Source organism: Channa argus, chromosome 8, assembly GCF_033026475.1.
Source record: "Channa argus isolate prfri chromosome 8, Channa argus male v1.0, whole genome shotgun sequence".
Lineage (NCBI taxonomy): Eukaryota > Metazoa > Chordata > Actinopteri > Anabantiformes > Channidae > Channa > Channa argus.
In genome coordinates, this window is record NC_090204.1 from 22,922,199 (window position 1) to 22,944,892 (window position 22,694).

Below are 22,694 nucleotides of genomic sequence, written 5' to 3' on the forward strand. Positions count from 1 at the left end.
TACAGTGAGTGACTCTGTCGACTCCTATCGATCTGTTGGATGACGACATGTTTGTTTCTGTTTGTCATCTGTGAAGGTGGAAAGTTCAGAGGAGGATGAAGTACTCAGGTGTTTAATGCATTAAAGGGTCGTTACAACAGATCGTTCACTATTGAAGTATTAGCAGTAAGTAAAGAAACTCTTCACAGAATGAGTTTACGTGAGGGAATTACGATGCTTTACTGTGTTCCTCCTGCTCCACGGGTTCGAATCCCACCCCCGCCAGGTACTGGCCCCACCCAGCCATCAAGGGGCGAGCTTGGTGCCGGTCCCAAGCCCGATAAAATGGGAGGCCGAGACAGAGTGGAGACCTATCCAGAGTGGACCCCCCCCCAGCTTTTACTGCTATTATTTGCATCTGTAATGTGTCCACCACTTTAAATCTAAATTGTTTTTTTTCTCAGGTTTTGAATTTGTCTTGCGGGTTATCTCAGTGTAGTAATTGGACTGGGTCTCATTGGGACTGAACCGTCTCACTCAAATGATTCTTTGACTTATTTGTCTCAAGGTCAAGGGAATTTCATTTTTTTTTTCTGCTTATAACTTGTAGCTGCTTTGAATTGTGTCGTCGCACGTGACTTACAGAGGGATCTCCATGCTTCCTCAGATAATTCCGCCACTTATTTTTATGATAGCGAATAGGTTTTCAAGGCCTGTCCCATCTCACAGGGGGATATTTTACCCCTTCCAAGCCATTGACTCAAAATTTCCTTAGTCTATAGGTAATGGATGTATATGGCTGCAGACACAGATCACAGAATGTCAACAAGATGGTGGCCAGACGATGTCATGGTTAGTGTTTTTGAAACGGTTCGGGGGCTTTGAACAATGGCTGAGCCATCTTCTGCTGAGGTTAAACATTTCTGCTTAGTATCACGTAATGTTGGATGAGGTTCGCCATCTTTGTCTGCAACCAGGTTTTCTTGCTTTTCTTGGTCTCATGGTTTTTTACTGGGACTTGTCAAAACTCTTCAGCTCTTGTTATATCGTGCTACAATGTAGTCAACACACAAACAAAATGTATTACAGAGTCAGGAGAATAATTATTTTATTATCTCTTATTGCTCAGATAAGAAAAAATAGGTTAGTATTTCTCTTTTCCCTCAATAAAAAAAAAAAAACTTCAGTACATAATTGAACACAGAACCAGGACATTCATGAGTTAAGCAACAAGTCAAAGATTTAAACCTCTTCTTCACCAGGATAACTCCAAAATAAAAGTGCTTTTCTTATTCTCTATTAACACACCACAGCAGAGGGTGTGACGTGTTAATACAGAGTAAGAAAAGCGTTTTCTTAATCTGTATTAACACATCACAGTGTTTAAGGCATCATGTGACTTTGGAGCCTGAGAAAACATTTACTAATTAAACTCTTAAATTGTGCTACACTGTGGCTAAAACACAGGATGCTGTTAGGTACCAGGAGCTGTTAATTTGAAAGGATATGTGATGAATGTCTTCATGTCACAGAAATGTTTTTCACTTCTTACAGTTTGACTAAATAACAGCCCATGGAGGTAGAAGAGTCAAACATGAAGAATTATTTTTTGATCAGCTTCATTTATCGTTGACCTTCAGCTGTGGTTTTAGCTTTAAAGACATAAATCCATTGCAGCAAACACCATAATCAAAGAAATCATATGAGGTTCAAACAAAGAGCGGGATGTCCTAGAAACTCCCTTTTACTCCATTTTCTCTATGCTGCTGGTCAGTAAATGCATCATGACCTCAGAAATTATAAAAATGATAAAAATAAAATCTTAGCAAGTTGAATGAGATCAAACTTTTTTCTTGTCTTCAGAAGATTCTGAACACAAAGTCCTGGTGTTATTTACCATCATGTTCTGTCATGACTGGCCCATCTTTTAGGCTATAGAGGTAATAAATACATCATTCAGTGCCCTGGAAGAGCACAGTGAAGTATGACAGCTAAACTAATTACAAATTGGCTTCTCCGAAAAATCATGTTCTTGTCTGGATGTTGCAGCGTGGTGTGAAAACACGACACCTCTGATGTGATGCTTTTTCATCTCATTTCTATCCTCCCACGTTGTAAACTGAATGATCCCAGCGTCAAATGTGATACAACATTATTTGCTCTTTACTGCATTTCCATAATAACATTTTGCAAAGAGGTCATGATGCAACACTCTGATGTCTCCTACATAACAATCAGCAAACCCAGATTTTACTGACCAGTCGGATGTGGCCATGATTGTAGTGCAGCCTGGAGTCATTTACGCAAGATTTAAACAATGTATTTGCTGTGGATGTGTAACAGCACTGCTGAAAACAGAGGCTTTAGTTCTGTGTACTTCTACCTGGGATGATGGCTTTAATGAAGTGAAAGGCCTTTTTCCAGCAGTATAAAGCCGCTTTGGATGACACATACTGCAATAATCATCCTTTCAGGCTTTTTAGATCAGAAGAGAAAGATTTGCTGAAAGTGTTCCGTTGCAGAATAACTGGTCACATTATCGGGTTGTTGGAAATAACAGCGGAATTTCTTGGAGACTTCCTGCTAACTGCTGTACATGCTTTCTACAGAAAACTGATTTAATCATTCGACATACTGAAATAACTGGACAAGCCTTGATAAAATAGTCTTGTTAATATTTTCATAAACCTTTTAAAATTGTGCAAGAGTAAAGTGAGCAGTGATTCACCTTCATATGTATGTGAGAGAGGGTGGGCAACGGAAAGACTGAGGTGGAGAGTCTCTTTTCGTGTGCCACAATGAGCGTTTCCTCACACTGATATGCACTTTCCATGTCTTTGTAGTTTGCATGAAGCCTGCACGAATAGGTTTCTTAAATGCAGGGAGCTTATTGAGATAAAGCAGAGCCAGAGTGCAGAACCATTGCGTGTGTCTATCCGTCACTTTTACCTTGATTAAATCATGTGCAAGTGACACCAGGCTGCCAGAGAATAACCAAACATTTCAGGACGGAAACATTCTTTCTTATACGGACGATGTCAGATAACTGGGACATAATTACTCACACACTACTTGCCAGATTCCTACAAACAAATTTCATAAATACTTATTACAGTGAACTCATCATTATAGTAGAAACAAGGTTGGAAATGGGTATAAACACATTTTGAACTTCTTTACAAAACGTCAGCCTAGAAGAAGTAGCATGTTGTCAATGACAGACCCACAACACAAGTGACACCAACATGTGGGAAAAAAAAAAAAAAGAATTTTCTTTGATCTTGTTTGCACTGATACTTTTGCACAGTATGAACAAATAAAAATCAAACCACTGTCGTCCTATTCGGTGATTTATTCTCCTGTATGCACCTTTGGTTTGTGGTTTTCTCATTTCTTTTCTTTTTTTATTTTTATTTTTTTTATACAGGGTTTGGTCAAATTCAACTTTACCAAAAGAATCCTCAACATTAAATTACATTTAACTTCAAACCGTGATATAATTTATTCTGCTGGCTAAATATGAACCTTAATTTTAGAACCTTTCAAAGGTCACGGTGTTTCAAACTCATAAAACCCTTTCAGTTTTTGGTGTCAAATTAAAACAAGAAAATTGTCTGGCAGCACATAGCAGATGTCAAGGCTCAGATCTGACATGTTTCCAGCTCTGATTTAAACACTGCTTGGGTCAAAAACGTACCTTAAATAAAGTAAAATAATTAAAAGAAACATACTCTTCACATCTCTGAAAAATCGCACGGGATACACTTTATTCCCTCTAAACTGAGAATTTGGCTGATGACTCTTTTACAGCACTGATGACTAAAGACCTGACAGCGCCCCCTGCAGGCTGCAGACTTCTTTACAGCCACAAAAAATCCTGATCATTCTGCTCAAGGCAAAATCCTGATTTCTATATTTCCCTCCAACATATGTGCTTTTATTCATACGACAGTCAATCAAGTGTGTGTGCATGGCACACACGTCCTCTACAAAACAAGATGAGAACTTCTTGCAGCAAGCAGGAGAAAAGGCAACGGGAGAAGAAGAAGAAAAAGCAGAAGAATGGCAACTCTTTTGTCACTGTCTGAACAACATGAAGAAGTGAAGAATACAATAAAACAAAGCTACACTGCATGAAACTACCTTTCACTTTGCTTGTCTGGTGCTGGTGCAGTCAGTCCACATGGACCCTCACACATGGCAGGTGACAACTATTTAGCCACACAGACCCTCACAGATACATGGACTAGGGCTGCATGATATTGGAAAAAACATTTAATTGTGATATTTTATATGTGTATATATATATATATATATATATATACACGATATGACACATACTGGAACTTTAAATAATGTCTTTCATAGCTCAATTTGGAATTAACTGATCGTATTAAAATGTTTGGGGGGATGTGGATGCTTCTGTTTTGACTTTACAAACTGAACTGATGAGACCAATGACCAACAACTTATTTAAGGCTGAGTCGACACTTAGCCAAACACACACTCACATGCAGTTTCATCCCCTGAGATTGTCACTGACATTGTTTCTGATCCCTTATTTTTCATTATTATTATTATTATTGCTGTAGATTATAAAAGAATCTGTTCCCTCATTCAGACACTGAGAAAACGCTCAGTCACATACAGTAAAAATCTGATGATTTTTAACTGATCAGCAACATGAACTAAATACTGTAACCACGACAACATAGCGAGTCGTCAGCTGATCCTTCAGTTTATAAAAAAACCTCCATATTATCAATAAAACAAATGTTTTCCTTTGTCAAAAATAATATAAAATCTGTCTTTATCTAAATATATCTTCCTCTTCTTCAACCAAATGTGTAGATTACATCTTATTTACATACATTACCATATTTGTCATTAGCACACACATTATTAACATACATCTCATTAGCATACAGTATTAACAGGGAGCAGCTTTTACCACCTCGGATGAGAATCCATGTCTTCAGTCCCGACAGAAGTAACTCCTGCTGGTTTATTAGCTTCCCTTTGAACCTCCAACACAGGAGGGATTCTGGGTAATGTGTCCTCAGGTAAGGTCTGCAGTTTTAGTATTGGATGTACTCAGACTGAAGAGACTGGAAAATTAAAAACAGGTTTGATCGTCAGGTTTGATGATAAAAATTGTCAAATGTAAATATAATGAGAAGTTTGAAAGTTTTTTTTATTAAAAAGCTTTGCCAATTTTAAAACTGGTGCCACCAATACATTAAAAAAAAAAAAAAAGTTAGGCCAGTGGCAACATAAGATTAAAAAAGGTGAAAAATAAATGTGCAACAAGTCAGTATCATGACTGGGTAAAAGATGCTATCAGGGAGAAGCTGAATCTGCCAGAACAAAGGATGGAGTGAGGTCAACAATAACATTTGCTTATTTGTTGCAAAACTAACAAATATATTTAAACTTTTTGAATATTTATTTTTGCCCATTATATCAGCCTCCACCACTCACTCGCTTTTTCTTTCCTCCTGTACACATGCACAGACATGTCACTGAATATCAGGGGCATTTATTGCACTCAGCGTTGATAACTTGTGATGGATCTGTAAAGGCTCCATTAAAGATAAAGCAGGTTTACAACTAGGATTAATTCTGCCATATAACTGATCATAGTCTTATTAGGGAAGATTAAGTTTATTTCAACAACACAAAGTCAAACCACATTCTTCAGGTATTGATACAACATGGCTCAGTAAAAAAAAAAGTGTCTTGAGATGACTTTGTTGTGAATTGACACTATAGAAATAAAGATGAATTCAATCCTATATCAGGCAAGAATGAAGAAAATGTTGCTTTCGAATTAAAGCAGCAAATTAAAGCAAATACGTTTGTTTGAAAATGAACAACTTATTGGCTGTTCATTCAAATTCAAATTCGAATCTGTCTGTTGGAGCTGGGCAGAGTTGAACTCTTTCAGGCTGTTCCCACATTTATCTGCTGAGGGAAGAAACCTTCTCAGAGCTCAGTTTATGATGAGAATGCACATGTATGATGGTTGGCAGATACGATGATTTAATGTGCCAGTTAGAAAAGTGAGATGTGGAGCCTGAAGGTCACAAACACTGAAGGTGAGTCTCCCCGTTTCTCCTCCAACATATATAGAATATATCAGAAACAGTGACCACAATGATTAACATGTTATAACCACTGATCCTGGGTCTTAATATTGCTGTAATTATGCTCGGTTCAGCTGCCACTGTAAAATTAAATCTAGAGAAAAACAGATGATGAAGTGGAGCAGTGAAGCTGAATCTAGATTCCTGTACACAGTCTGTGTCTTAAAGCTCTTGGCATCAGACTTGGGTTCTGTCTCACAGAGTATGAGCTAATGTTCCTTTAACTCAGCAGCAGCTTCATGTTGTTAGTGGTGTTAACTTGAAACACAAATCACCTCCCACCAGACTTTCAGTGCGTATGAATCATATAACATATCATTCAGAGACAGAGTGATAATGACAAGGTGCCTTTTTATTTAAAAATAACAGTATAGAGCGTTGCTCTCTAGTACGCTGATGCGTGGTCATGTGATCTTTTTTTTTTCTGAGCAGTCGGAAAATTCAGAACAATCCACAGAAAGAAAATTAAAAGATCGTGAGGTGAGAGGTCAAGAAAACAATGAAAACATCAACTTTCAACCTGCCAGTAAAACTCCTGATACAGTCTTTTAGGTTTTGTTTCAGCCGTTTGATAAAAATTGTTTTAGCCAAATTTTAAGAAGAATTCCATTTTTGTTTATTTCAGAGACACAAGCTTCAAAGACTTGACAACGACTAAATAAATACTTTGATTAAAATGGTTAACGCCGTCTCCATCTTTGTTACATACAGTTACCGTGTTAGAGCTGTCGTTTATTTCCTAGTTTCTCACTCATTTTTAATGACTTCTTGTTTAATTCTCAGTGTATTTTAGATGATTTAGTTCATAAACTTGTTTCTTTTAGAAAACAGTATTGTCAGCTGTAAAAGACAGAGAGTTATTGAATGTAAGAAGCTTCTTACTATTCTGAACTAGAAATATTTTGGTTTCACGGATCAGGAGCTACAGTTAGTGACTCCACACATGATGCAGGTCACTGAATACGACTTTGCACTAAAGCAATGATCATCATAGTTACGTTCTCAAATGTTGATTTTTATTTATAGTTTTAGACTCATATGTGTTGACAAAATTGGTCAACTAATAATTGTCAGGTTTTTTTTTGACAGGGATCATTGGCTCCACCGCATGTTGATTCGGCATGACTTTTTACGCCAGACGCCCTCCCTTACGCAACCCTCCCATTTTATCCGGGCTCGGGACCCTTGGTGGATGGGCGGGGCCACACCTGGTGGGTGGGGATTCCAACCTGCGGCATTCTGCATCGCAATCCAACCAATCCCATCCCAACCTCTACCACTGATCCACCAGGCCCCCTGACACGTCAAAAAACAAATATCCTAAATTGTTTTTTTAAATAAAGTTGAATTATGGATATAAAGATGAACCTAAATGTGGCATGGGTTTAATTTGTCCCAGTCTCATTTCTCTGCACTTCACCTATTCAGCTACATATTATTGGAACACTATTTTAGAGAAGATAATGTAATTTCGTATTAATCTTTAAAAAGGTTATTTGATTTCTTTTTTTGAAATACCTGATTTATTCTGCCTTTTGTAAAGGAAAACAGTGTGGGAAATTTGGAACAACTGTGTTGGAACTTAGATGGGGTGTTAGTGTTTCGTGAAGTCTGATTCAACAAGAAAGAGAAGTATAGGATTTCAGTAAAAGTGTGAGTGTGACCCTTTAATATAATTGGTTAGAAATCTGGAAAATAAATCTGAGCAGTGACAGAAATTCTCAAATCCTTCAGCTGGTTTATCTTATTTTTCTGTTAATGAATAATTTGTATAAAGTGATGATCAGTGATGATCTCTGTTAGTTATGTCAGAGTGATGTCAGAGCAGAGAGGGCTGGGCTGAGCTGCTGCTGTGTCAGAGGACTTACAGGTATGGAGCGGCTCAGGTAGCGTCCTGACGAGCCCTTCATGGCGTTGTGTGGCCCAGGACCCCTGTAAGGGCTTAAGTCCTGAGGCCCCGGCCGAACAAAGCTTTTCTCTCCAGAGGCCACTGTGGAGCCGGTGTAGGAACCACTGTTGTTGTTGACCTCGTGCTGAACACTGCGAGGCCCATTGCCATAACGACCCAGGGGGGAGGGCCGAGAGGAGGGGGAGAGAGGGAAGGACATGAAATTGGAGGAAGAGGAGGGGGAAGAAATAGAGGAGTAGGGGGTTTTCCTGTTCTCTTCCACACCTGCAGCGTACAGATCACTGAGCGAGTTGGCCAATCGGGTGCTGAGGGCAGAGCTGAGGTACATACAACATTTGTTACACACAACATGTTACACATGACATGAAGTACATTTTATACACAACTCATGTTGCATACCGACAACACATATCCTACATAAATCACATGCTAATGGGTGCTGGTAAACTGATGGGGAAACAGATCAGCTTAAAGTGAGTCAGATTAAGACCTCGATCAAATCTTGCGTACGATAATTTAAATCCGTTTAACTGATAGTCTGATTTATCTCAGTTTGATTCATTTATAAAAGAGGTCAAAGTCAGGCTCTACTCCTTGAGTGTTAGGAGTAGAGACAAAGACACATTTAAACCAAGGTGACCATGTGAAAGAGACTCAGTCTGTTGAAGAAGAGGATGTGAACAAGGAAAGGAAGTTGGGGGTGACACTGACCTCCTGATGTTGGTCACCGATGACGACTGACTTCTCCCGATCCTCTTGGCTGCAGCGGAAGCAGAAGATGCTGGGAACTTGGAGGATTTGAGGGGGGAGGAGGAGCCCTGACCACCCCCCATTGACAACCTGAGTGGCTGCGTGGATGATCTGCTGTGCACCTTCATCTCCTCCACCCTGAAACAAAACACCAAGACAGGTCAGAACAACAGACTTTTATCATGGTGAGGAATTACTGACAATGTGTCCATACAATATGGCACAGCCTTAATCTCTACTTGACATAATGGCAAGTAAAGAGCTGGATTCCACTGCAGTCATGATAAAATAATGACAACAGAGTATTTCTACACAGTAATGAGGTTACTTCATTTCAGATCTAAGTACTTCCACCACTGCCCTTCGAAGGATCTGCAGTTCTGCACTTTTTAGCTTCTGTAAGAGTTTGAATTATGGTTCTGTCACCTGAGTGCTCCGATGGTGGTGGTGGTGCGGGGAGGGCGGCGGCTCTTTAAAGCTCTCAGTTTGTCTCCCTGAGTCAGAACCAGGCCACCATCTGTTAGCCCATCCTGATGGAGAAAACAAATGCACCATGAGACAGAAAGGTGACGGGCGTGTTTCTGAAGTTTCGGAACTGACTGTTTGAATGTGTGTTTGACCTCGTGCAGACGCTCAGAGCTGGGGAGTCTGCATGTGTTGCTGCTGTGGGTGGTGTTCAAGGTAAGGCTGTCCATATTGGTGATGAGGTGAGACACCACACTGTCCTCCACCTTGGTTTTCTGGGGACGCTCACTGTCGTTGAGCAGCCACAGTGCAGACTGCTTCCTGTTGGAACACACAGGGTCAGGTAACATCGGCCTGTTACATTCCAGGTACCAACAAACAATCACACTGTTACTGTGATTCTGTCTCCACGGAGCAGATCAGCAATCTGAATTCATTATACTGCTATTTCGTCTCCAGTTTTCATGTGAAAACACAGTTGTTGGTCAGTTTATTAGGAACACCCAGCTAAGCTAAGTCAGCCTGATCCAACAAGCCAGCAGTAAATGTTCAGCGTATATTAGGACTGGTGTTGATTCAGCAGTGCAGCTGCTGAACTGCTCTTTGTTATACTAATATCTGTTACCAATATTGTGTCAATTCAATTGGATTAATGAAGCTAAATAATAGTGGTATATGTATAATGTGGTTCACACGTGTAGTGTTGACCAGAAGCCAAAAGATCAGACTTGAAGCTATAAACACAGGCCAACACATTATGGGAATTGTTCACAGAGATAAAACACAGTAACATTGTTCTCAGGTCTAAATTACAGAAAACAGTTTGAAAATTGGTGAAGTCAGCCTCTAATGAATTTGGATATTTTACCAGTGTTTAACTCGATCCAGAAACCTTTTCTCACATTTTGTACATAAAATATTCTTTCTGACAGTCTGCTGTAAAAGAAGCAAAAACGTCAAGTCGTGTCTAATCAGAGGGACTCACTCTTGAAGGAAATTCTGCTGTGGTCCAATCACAGAGCCTGGTCTGCAGATCCTAATCCAGGCGATTGCCTCACCTGCTGTGAAGCGGTAATGCCTTATCAGGTAACAGCCAATGAGAGTGCCCGTCCTGCCAAGACCAGCTGACAGACACAGAGGTTATGTAGAATCTGAATCTGAAGCTGGTGCACTCACAAAGAAAATGAGCAGAGCAGCAGACAGAGCTGTCAAAGTCTGAGCAGAGTCTGCACTCTGCTGGACAAAGACTTAAACAGATACACACACACACAGTCCGGGACATTACATTGACTAACAGTGCATCCGGAGAATATTCACAGCGCTTAACTTTTTCCACACTTTATGTTACAGCCTCTTCTGAAATGGATCAAATGCATTATTTTCCTCAAAATTGTAATTCTTAATACAATACACTATAATGACAACGTGAAAGACGTTTGTTTGAAATCTTTACAAATTTATAAAAAAATAATAATAAAAGAAAAACCATGTACATATTATATAGTAGTATTATTAGTACTGTTACGCATAGTATTCACAGTTTCCACTGATCATCCTTGAGATGTTTCTACAACCGGATTGGAGTCCACCTGTGGGAAATTAATTTTGGTACATATTTCCTTCACCCTCGTCATATCCACTACATGTCCAACCATAACCCTTCTCCTAAGCAAACCTCAAACATACCTTAGTTTTAAATCAAGTCGGCAGCTTATCCCCACAAGGAAAAACAAGTCCCAACAAGTGACTTTAGTCAGATTTAAGTCCCCACAATGTACACACACACGCACACACAGCTAGAGGGACATTTATGCAGCAACACATCCACCAGCTCCAGGGTTATCATAACAGAGGAAATACATCACGACTGTAATTCATACACTTACATTACATTACACATCACATTTTCATTTAAAAACAACCCGCATCAGCTCAAAGCAGATCTGCAAAGATGCGCTGTCTGACAGGACGTCCTCACCTTTGCAGTGGATAGCCACGGCTCCCTCGGTGCTCTCACAGATGTGCAGGAAGCGGCGTGTAATAACGTCGCTTGGCGTGCTGCCGTCGACGAAGAAGAGGTCGTAGTGGTCGAAGCCAGCATCTGTGAAACGTTTAGAGTCATAGATCTTCTTGTTCAGACGGACGACAGTGGTGACGTTGTGTTTCCTGAAGTACGGAAAGTAAGCCTCGGGGGCATGGAGAGGGTAACCTGTGGCGGGGGGTGTTGGGGGTGGGAGTTAAAGGTTTCAGTTGCATAGGCCAGTGTGCTTTATACGTAACAACCGGTAATTTGTAATTAAAACACCACAACGACCAAAGAGGCTACAATCTGCCGCCGTAGCAAAGGCCTGTAGTCTGTTCAATTTACCGTTTTCAACTGTAGTTTTAGGATGTGGTCCACTGAAGGCCAGCAGCTTTGCCGGGACGATCCAGTTCAGGTCTCCGTTTTCTACCCGCTGTGAACATAGAGAAAAGACTTAACTCACAAACCAAGGAACACGTGGACAGTACAGTCACACAGGATTGAGAGGGTTTAGGATGGATACACTCTCAGAACTAGAGGTATTATGCTCAGACTGATAGCTTACTCCTTTTTTTATACTACAGTATAGTTACAATGATTCATGCTGAAGATGGTTTGTTATGATGCCTGCCTGTCATTCAGCACACTGACTAACCCCTCTGCAATGTTTAGGTGTTATAGTGATGGTCCTGAGGGGGGGGCTGCAGTCTAACTGTAGCGCTGAACGCTACCGACACGTTACGAAGTGGAGTCTAAACTGACTGTATTTTGTTACTGTTCAAAGAAAGACTGAAATAAATGAGGACGTCAGAAGCTGCTTTAAATTGTTGACTCAGAGCTGCAATGTTGATCAGAAACTAAAAAAAAAAAAAAAAATCTGCAAACAGCTACACAGACTAATAACAGTCCTGGTTTTAGTTTCTTTACAGGACATAAACAGTATTTAGAACAATAAAAAAAAACTAACAGAATAAACTCTTAGAATATCTTGTCTTCACTAACATCTAACTTCTGCTGATTTCCTTCGTCTTTTTTAGGATTTGTTGATCGATCACATAGCTTCCTTGAGTATCTACAGGATTTTGGTGGGGTTAGGGTGAGCTCGTTCCGCCGGTCTCTGATGGTTTTGTTTGTGAGACTGAATAAAGTAGAGGCGATCTGATGACAGGCATCAAAAGCTTTTTTTTCTGAATCTAAATTATTGATGACTCCGGAGCTCTGCAGGGCTCAAGAGGAAACACTGACTGCTGCTGGTTCTACTTTGTATGGGTGTTATAATTGGGAAGAAAAAGATTAGTCCTGATCCTGGTTCAACTGTCCTGATAAAGTTCCTTTGGCTTTGATCGCTGTACTCTAACAATGACTATGTGCTGATCCAGAGTCAGATCTGATGCAGTAACTCTATAGTAAGTGAGTCTGCGCCCCATTGAAACATCAGCTGTCTGATTTCAGCAGCTATTTGAATCCGAGAGAAATCCTAGAGGTCCGGGTTCAAACATAAGTTCATCAGCCTCCGTTGCGGAAATGAGCTGAAAGAAGGATTCACTGAGAATCGGACTCTGGTCTTCTAGAGTCTGTGGCATCTGTGGCTCAGCTGGCACAACAGTTGTCACTGAACCAATGGGTTATGGGTTCAATTCCCAGTTCCTCCTGGCCACATGTCATGGTGTCCTTGGGGAGAACACGGAGCCCTAATTTCTCCCTGGTATGTGTTTCCTGACTTGAGTTAATTTGCATAAATATGTCTCCCAAATGATTAAATATCATGTAAAATGTAACACCCTGTTTAGATTTTCTGTAAAGGTGGAGCTGGAGCACCATCGCTTTCATTCCTTTTTTATTACGTGAGTACTACAGGCTCTGGCTTCAGAGACACTTTAACCAACAAATAGTACAAATAGTACTTTAATGGTCAGCATTGGTCCTGGTGTCAGTTTTTACCTCATAGTGTTCATACTCGTCCACGTCGAAGGTCTCAAAGTCGAAGAAACCGTGCTGCAGGGCCTGAACCACAAACACATCAGTTGAGACTTTAAGTTTTACGGACACATTTAACTGCAATTATGACTAGTTCAAATGTAACTTTTGTTACATTTTGTTGCATGTGTTTCAGCTACGTCTCTCTCTACCTTTTCGGACAGACACACAAATCCACTGGATGACATATTTCATCATTTCACAACAAATACTGTCCAAACCGATGTAAATCGCCATAACTCCACCAGTGGTCGAGGGCAGGTGACCGGCAACAGCACAAGGAAATGCTGATTCAGAGCAAGTGGGGCAACATTTAACGAAAATATTACTACCAATTGTTTTAGAAGGTGGAAATATGTCACTTAGCTGATGTGCTTCTAAGAGATTTGGGACAATGATAGAGATCTATGGCACAGAGAAATATGCAAATCCAGATTCAGACCGACACTTAAGCAAACAGGAGTAGAGTAGACTTAATGTTGGTTTCAGTGTCTGTATGGTGATTAATTAAGAACATTTCCCAAATTATCCTTTGACCCATTCTAGGTTTATTGCTGATATCTGTAGTGAACTCAGCATTCACTCAGTCAGTCATAGGAAATCAGAGTGAACTTACCTTCGCGATGCCCTGCAGACAGTCCAGCACTGTGAGGTTGTAGGTGCAGTTTCCAAAGGAAGCATCCCTGCACAGAGACAAACTACACTGAAACCAATCAATCAATAAGACGATCGGTTTACACTTCTTCTGATAAACTGTACTGATCTCCAGCTGATAGCCACACGCCACATGAAGCTTCAAAATCAATAATGGTTTTAGACTCTGCCCAAACTTGAGCTTTTAATAGAAATTAAACTCAACACAGGCATCAGAGCCAGGAGTAACACAAATCTCATTTATACAGGTAGATTAAAAAATAGTTTTATAAATTCAACATAAAGTGAAGATGACTTTTCTGAAGATGAATTTTCTGCTGTGTGTTATTAAAGATGATGCTGTTCAGCAGAATCTTCAACTTCATTAGTGCAGCAGTGTCAGAGTCTCACTGAGCTGAGATAATTACTGACAAGAGTCCTCATCACAGATCACATCTTATATTTAATTCTCTGAGTGCAAGACTCAGCAAGTTAAAATAAATCTGTCTGGGAGCTCAGAGTTTACTGTCGGGGTAGATCAATCTGGAATTTATTTCAATCATAAAGTTAAAAAATCCAGTGTGACATCTCCTAATGTTGATGTAGTTTTAAGTCTTGCCACTCTGGTAGGACATGATCCGGTTCCTTGTCAAACCTGGTGCCTATATTACCCACAATGCAGCAAGACATCTACCAGCTGGGTGGCTGATGCAGCAAGGCTGTGGGTGGAATTCCTCATTATCATACAAATATTTGGAGTATTTACTTCTGACTTAAGCAACTGAGTCCTGAATTTTCCTATGTTCCCTGAATGCCTCACGTTTTAAGCATCGTCACGCTTACTGAATAACACATTGCTGCTGTTATGTAACTGCTCTGCCACAAAAAGTCCTTTATGCTCCGCAAACATAGTCTTACACACATGCTGTGTTGCAGAAAAAAACAAAGCAAAGCTTCAAACTAACTTGTTCTCAGCTCAGTAGACTGACTCCTGCAGCAGATTAACAACAACACAAAGATTCTACAAGCAGGTGCAGCACAACAACGCTCCTACTACTTGTTTCTGTATGAATTATTTATTTGATGTACGTTTTATTCTTTTATAAAAGTAAACACACTAAAACTTATTATAGGTTTGTCCTAAAAAAAAACCAGACTGTGTTGTAACCATTCCTCCCTTTTATTCCACAAATGAACAGCTCGCTTCCCAAAATCCACAATCCTTGTTCTGTTCATAAATGTGTTTAAAGTGTCTCTAAACCTAATACGAGGCTTCCAATTTAATCAAGTTAGATGGAATCTTCTAAAGGTAAAATGTGAGATTCCCTGCTGAGCTGCAGTGAAAGAAAACAAAACAGAAAAAAAAAAGAGAAACTCTTACGCTAATGCTCCATTTATTGTGATAAAGCAGGTGGAAGCCTCGTACTTTCTTCACATTAACTTTTAATATATTTATACAGAGGGAGGACTGTGTCTCTTGGCCCCATCCCTTAAATAGGAAGCATCTTTTGGAGGAAATCTTAAAGGCCTGCATGAATAAACAACAGTCACATTCCCAGTTTTGCCTCTAAACTGCCTGCAAAGTTCAAGTTTTTGTTTCAGGTTTCATTGTTGCTGTAATAAATTCATAGCCATCGAAATCCCACTAGATACACACTGCAACAATAAGTTTCTAAGAGATTAAATTTAGATTTAATTTGATGTTTAATTTAGTTTAGTTTGTTTGCATAACTTGGTAAATAAAAATAAAAAAATCAGCACAGTACACGTTGCGCAGCTTTATAAATTACAGCCTAACGCCGCATTTTCAAATCCACCTCACATTTTTAAAGATCACACTATGGATCACAATAAGTCTGACACCACAGAAGAAACACAGCTCAGCTTTCTGTGTTCTTAAAGGGCAGCACAGGGACGGCAGACGGACCTGAAAGGCAGGTAGGAGGCGTTGGATCCAGAGATCAGGGCCCTGTACGCTTCTTCTGGAGTTTTCTTCAGGTAGATCACCTGAAACCCACAGAAAAAAGATAAATGATGTTTTGCTTATTTTTGTTGTTTTCACACCGTCTGGAGAAATCAGAAACTCAGATTAACGTACTATGTAGCTCACATTTATTAACTTATTGAACAAGTGTTATTTGAAGTCTTCTCAAGTAAAAAAGCCTCCTGTCAGACACAGAGCATCACTTATCCTTAATCATCTCCAAACCATTCAACCTTCTCACCTGAATGCAGTACCAGACCCAATGCTGCTGTCTTTTTATTGGAGTGACTTAACAAATAAAATCACACCTGGAGACATTTTCCAGCTTCTGTCTTTACGTCCAGTAAAATCCGCATGCACCTGTTGTTATCACTGCCACAGAAAGAGCTGTACTTACAGCGTAGCCTCCAATGAGCACGGCAGCATTTGATCTCTTCCTCTGGTCAAAGTTGGTGTAGTGAACAATGCGTTTTCTGGTCAAAGTGAATGACTGCAGAGAAAAAGGAGGAAAATGCAGCAGGAGCATGATTAGAACTAAAAAGGACCAGATCATTCATCAACAGGAAATTCACCATCTACAGTCTTGTGATTCTTTGTCTCATCTTTGTTTTAAAATGTCTCAAAGTTAAAATGTAAAAAAGTGACCTTAATGTAAAATTTAAATCCCTTAATTACAACATTTGTTGATAGTTCTTACAGCTCTCTTCTGTGAAAAAAAAAAAAAAAAAAAAAAACGAATAAGATTCATGTCCCCGAATGGCTAAACATCAAAACGTGTGTGAACTGAGCAGATCATTAGCAAACATTTAAAGACATTACAGTGAAAGTGATACAGAATTTAACAATTAACATAATTTCAATTTCATGATAGTTAAACAAAAAGTAAAGGGCAGGACAGGAGGTGAGAAACTATCCTAAAGCTCGAGGTGAATTACAGGTCAAATTAAACCAACGCCGAGCTGCAGTTTCTCCCAGCAAAGTGCTGAACCATAGTCTGTCTTTATTTTCTCATTAGTACGTTGCTGCTAATCTTCATCCTGGACTGAGAGTAACACCAAACATCTATCTGGTGGTGAAATGTAAAAATCACCTTACAGCACTAAAACATTTTATTCTGAAAAGACGTCTGTCTGACTGTATGCGGTGTCAGGTCTCATCTGTACCGAGTCAAATAGAGATCAAAGGAATTAAAAGGTTGAAATTAAATCAACTGTAGCTCAGCTTTAATAAGTGCTTGATGATCCTCTCGCTCTATGAAAATACAACAAAGGCCTGAGTGGATGCCATCCACCCTGCTGTGATTATATGTTTTGGGAGAGGCTAAATTTAAACTGAACAGCAGAGCAGGTTTGTCTTCTGAAGTCACTCTTTATTCACTACACGCCTCAGTATCTTTACCCTTCAGTATTTGATCATAATCCTTCAGACACTCAGATTCACAATGGACAATGACTCTGTTTTAACTCTTGTTTTATGCAATGGTGTTTTATTAGGATTTACTTTGAGGAAGGGGCAACCAAGAATCTAATTGTTGGGCTTCATCCATTTCTTTTATTTTTATAATAGTTTCTTTTTGGGGGGGAGGGGGTGTTTTAAGTTATGGAAATAAATTATTTGTTTCAACTCTGCAGCATTAAGCTGGTTTTTTTTCCAGTGTTTAACACATGGAGCCGAGAGTCGTTTTAATTAAACACTGAAAGTAACTAACACACACCTCTTATCATGTAGAAAAGTTATGTGTATTATTTTATATAAACCAGTAAATCCAGTCAGCAGTGGGCAAACTGGGGGAACATGTTTCATGTTTATTTGATAATGTTAAAGCTTTCTACTTTAATCCAAATTAAATACAGCCACGGGAGAAACAGCTCTGGTTTTACTGTCAGACATGTCTAACGTGTGACCTAATGGACCTGGAAGCTGTGCAATCATAACGTGGGCTCCTACTGATTAGGAAACTGCTATTTACACAACGGGACAAACCAAGAGACCACCACGTGTTCTGTGTGTGAACATCCCCACAGGTAAAACACACAGTTTGACCACAGAACAACCTGCAGCCTCTGAAATGATCAAACAGGTGAGTCAACTCTCGAAACATAAGCTGGACATCATCACTTTTACTTTCTGCAGCACTGGTGCATCAGACTGAGCTTGTTTTCGACAGGTTTTCCTAACAATGACTACTGTCACTAGTTGAGTCTGATCATCATCAACTTTGTGCCTCAGGAGTTTTCTATCTTGACAGGTACAAACTGATGTGTGCAAAACAAACACTAATCTGATTATGTGGCTAAACGCCGGGTGTGAATCATGACAACGGTTGACCAGAGGAATGTTGTCACCATGGCAACGTCAGTCAACCATCAAACACAAACACAGATGGATTTTAGCGCAGAACAGAGCATGAAGCCTCAGCAGTATGGATTCCCAATCTGATCAGTGCAGTCAGATGTCTGTGTGTCTGTCTCCTAGATCCAGATTTTCCAGAGGGCAAAACCAAAAACCAGTCCCATTCATTAAAAACACTGCAGCAAAGACGTCATTTCCACATGCAAGGAGTAAAACTATCCTGTGCTCCACGGACAGACCATGTCATTCTAGAGCTATAGGTAGGCCAGGGTCTGTATGTAGACCCCAGTCCGACCAACGTCAGGACCTAAACCCAAATAATGAACTGTAAAGGATGAGTTCTTGCAGCTGTTAATCACCACATGCCGCACTCAGCTCTTAGACACTTTCCGCTGCAGCAGCAACGTGAACCCAGACGTCAGGTGGAGATGTCCATGGTCTGAGACACTAAGTACTATTTCAAAACATGCCACTGTCTGAAGAAAGCTCTGTTGCACTGCATTCTGGCCATTCCAGTTTGGGGAGAGGCGGCAGCAGAAACTTACCTTCAGTTTCTTGTTGAGTTTGCAGCAGTATCGGTACAACATGGCCAGGTTCAGAGGACCAAAGTCGGCATAGAAACTGGAGACACACAGGGAGTCAGTGATTACTCAGGTTACTAAGTGCTGAAATGGAAAGTGATGATGAGCAGTACAGAGACAAAGTCTGGATTCCAAAAATATTTTTGTCCTATCAAAGACTCAACATTTTATCACAGCTCAGGACAAACCTGAACTGTGACCTACACGGAGACCAACTCAATCAGAAAAAAAGATGTTTATCCTGTAGTGTTTCAGAATAAACCTGATCCATGTGCGGAGCACTTTGTTTTACACCCAGGTCTTCTCAAATGTTACAAAGAATAAACTACCCGAAACATTAAATTATTTCCTCTATCAGTTTGTGACTCTGATGTATAACTAGTTTAGGCATCAGGGAGAAAAGAATATAGAGTAAGATTTAGGAGCAAGAAACACTGTGTTGGGGTTAAAGTGTAGACAGCTGAGCCCAGGATTCAATAAACATATATAAAGCACAAACTAATGTGACTTGGATCAGACATTAGGCCTGTAACTAACCATTAATAAATGCAGATTTTCTAGATAAACCATGGAGAAAGACATGACGGTAACTTACTTTTCGTAGATGAACTCGTCATCTGTGCAGAAGTAGTGCGTGTTGGCCGTACTTTTGGGTTTGCTGCGTAACGTGGCGAAGTACAGACGCTCTGAGAGAGACGGAGAAACAGAGAACAGAAAACAGCTGAGCCTCTTAAATATTGCTTATTCACCAATGGGCTAAAACGGTCTGTAGTACCAGTAGTAATCACTAGTGGTAATCTTATACTATAAATACTGTTTATAAGAGACTGAGGTCAGTAATATAAAGGTTTTAAGTACTCCATACAACATGCTGATCTATCCACACACATGCTCATTGACTGACGGCTCTCAGGATACAGTCCAGCTAATATCTGGGCCATGTGACTTGGACACATTACAGTCCTCTGGGTAAAAGTTTGGAGAAGTTCAATGTTACAGAGCATGTCTGAAAAGACCAACACATTGACCTAAACCACCAAGTGCTTTGGAATGAACATGTCACCAAGTGCAGCACTGTGTCTGATGTTTTTTAATGATCCAAGCTCCGGACTGACAGACACTGAGCATGAGTGGAGAAGAGTCTTTACTATTACTTGTGTCTGGGTGGTGACTGTTCAGTGACACGTGAATTTCTTTCAATCTGAACCAGAAACGTCAATGTCCACACAAGTTTAAAGTGCAGCTGATAATGATTACTGCCACCGCTTAACCTTAACACTTCAGATTCGTACAATCTTCTTTTCTTTTACTAAACCATCTTTACCCAAAACATTTTAGCCTGAAACTAAAACTTTAATAAGTTCCTGTGTCCTTCTTTAAATTATGCCGGCTGCAGCCTTTCTCCGTGGGGTTTGCATGTACTGGCCGTGCTTGCGTGGGTTTCCTCTGGGTACTCTGCAGAAGCTGTTCCGTGAAACTGCTGGAGCTACTCTCTCAGTCATAGGGTCACAGCCTTCAGTGTTCCAATTACCATGGGGACCACTTGTACTTTCCACATCTTTTCTAACTATTCTTCTTTGAGCCCTTGGTATTTCTCAAACTTCTCTTGTTCTTTCTTCCCAATGCTGCCAATTCTACATTTATCACTACGAGCTCCTTCTTCTGTTTGTCCACCACAACTATGCCTCGTTGCTTAACCATTACCATTTTGTCAGCCTGTATCTGGAAGCACCACAGGATCTTAGCTACGTTATATTTAGTGTGGCTGTTTATACTATATGTGTGGTTGTATTACTGAAGTTTTAGTTTTTATCATCCAGACACAAATACGAATGTACCAACCTTTCTACAATTATTTTAGCTGTTGTGTTTCTGTTGAAGACTTTCTGAACATGCATATTTAATACACGATAGAACTTTGTTGTAATGCCCCACAGTTTTGATAGTATCCACATTAAATCAAACACCAGAATGTCACTTTCACATTACTGTTGTTTGTAACGGAACAAGAAAAAGTAAGCAGAAGGGAGTTGGGCATCATTTGAATTGTATTAATTCTGATTCCAATCTGCTTATCAATACTAATTCTTAGAGACTCCCCATTTCCATTCCACAATGGTAAAAGAAATTTTAAATGACAAATATATCTGTTCTTTTATTGTTCTTCCAGGTTTCTGATTCTGGTGCATATGTGTTTATGACCGCCACTTAACTGGGACCCCCCCCCCAAACGCCCCCGGCCCCTGCACCGAGGCCATAGGTGGCAGTAGCGAGCAAATCTGTAACACAATGAGGAGACGACGCTGCACTGAAAACACCTGTGGACAGGATTTCTGCATAACCGCACGTGTCCTGTTTCAAACCCTGTGTCCACATCAACCAGAGAAAAGCCGATGGGAGTTGTGACTTTTTTCTTTTGATAGGAAGAACCGAGGTTCCGTTTTTGTCACAGGAGAGCGGGATCCTCTTTTTAATCGGTTTTAATTTGGAATAGAGTTTAAAATCTCAACCCTAATGCTGCGTCATCACAACACTGTAATATTACAGTAACATGTCAGCATCCAGCTTCCGACACTTTGCCAGGTTCAGTTACAGCTTTAGCTTGTAAACAAAGGCACATTTCTCCACTTCTGATGCAAACCAGGACTGGTGCTTACGACACACTCAGCAATGAGAGAAATTGCATCAAAGTGCATTTTTTCAAATCTAGATCGATCACAGATGGCATTTTGCACTATGAACTAGTGATGTTACGCTCATTGCAGACGAGTCGACACAGTTTCGAGCTTTAGTAGTAGAAGTAGAAGCAAGATGTTTCCAAGAACACAAAATGTATAAAAATAACTTGGATAACACCCCAAATCCAACTTCAATTACCTCACACGCCCATCAAAAATGTTTAATTATCAAATATAGTTTTCAATTCTATTTGAGCCTTGGATTTTTTCTATATAAAACTGATTTAATTCCAGAATGCTCTATTGAATAAAAGAACGTTTTGATCATGTATTTCGCCCATTCCCATGTAATACCAATGAGCAGCAGAATACGCCATTTGGAACCGGATCAAATTCTCCAAACGCTGAACAAGTTTCACCACAGCGGCTTTGTATTGATTCGGTGCTTCAGGAAGCTTCGGTTTCCCCAGAACTCAACCTTCATTCATTCTATATTAAAACTCTGATTCAAAGCTGAACGGGGTGTTTGTACGTTTATAAGCTGGTTTAACACGGTTAATTCAAGTGAACTATGCAATAACCCGTAATAGTTATGTAATAACCTGTTTTATGGATTAGCTGTTTCATAAATGAACTGTCATTAATTACAGACTTTTCGTTTATCCAACTTTTTGCTTGTTATAAGCTCTTTTATAACTCCTCCGTGTAACTCTTTTTGGCGGTACCTTTGATGAACTGTGCGGCCCCGTGCAGCTCCGGGTCCTCGGTCATACTGAACAGGGCAGACAGGACGGGGGAGTGCCTCACTCCTTCCCCGGTCATGGATCCGACTAATTCCTCGCCTCCCCCACGCTCGCAAACAGTTTCTCGGAAACTTTGAAAACTGCTATAGCGTGATTAGCCGTTAGCGGGCAAGCAGCAGAGCTCGTGCACAGGTGAAAAGACACGGCTTAAAAAGTCAAAAACTTTCTTCTCCGTTTGCCATCAGACACTGTGGCTCATCTTTGCTCGCACTCGAATCTTTTTCTGTCGTTTCCTGTCTTTAGTTCTCCGTGTTCTCACCGGTAAGTGTTCCCGGGGTTAGCATATTAGCACAGCCGAATCTTGACGACGTTCCGTGAATCTGGAAGTGTGATTTAACAAATCCCTCCTTAAGACTTGTTGCCGCAGCAACGGAAACCGCTCTCATAATAAACGCAGCCAATTAGCAAACGAAT

The 22,694-nt window shown here is 40.1% G+C and overlaps 1 protein-coding gene across 3 annotated transcripts; it reads right to left on the minus strand.

Annotated features, from left to right (window-relative positions):
• Positions 1-1,070: 1,070 nt before the first annotated feature.
• On the minus strand, positions 1,071-22,626 carry cdc14ab (cell division cycle 14Ab). 3 transcript variants are annotated; one of them, XM_067512981.1, is made up of 15 exons: positions 22,203-22,622; positions 19,395-19,485; positions 18,764-18,839; positions 16,264-16,356; positions 15,810-15,889; positions 13,866-13,932; positions 13,214-13,276; positions 11,618-11,705; positions 11,228-11,458; positions 10,235-10,373; positions 9,405-9,570; positions 9,211-9,314; positions 8,746-8,922; positions 7,994-8,351; positions 1,071-5,087 (listed from the first exon to the last, which is right to left on the minus strand). In XM_067512981.1, the coding sequence occupies exons 1-15, from the start codon at positions 22,297-22,299 to the stop codon at positions 5,058-5,060; spliced, it is 1,860 nt and encodes a 619-aa protein (XP_067369082.1). In that variant the 5' UTR covers positions 22,300-22,622; the 3' UTR covers positions 1,071-5,057. The 3 variants fall into 3 exon arrangements, with proteins under 3 accessions (XP_067369082.1, XP_067369083.1, XP_067369081.1); XM_067512982.1 differs by lacking the exon at positions 7,994-8,351 and having other exon boundaries at positions 22,203-22,626; XM_067512980.1 differs by having other exon boundaries at positions 9,211-9,570; positions 22,203-22,626.
• Between the last annotated feature and the right edge of the window lie 68 nt (positions 22,627-22,694).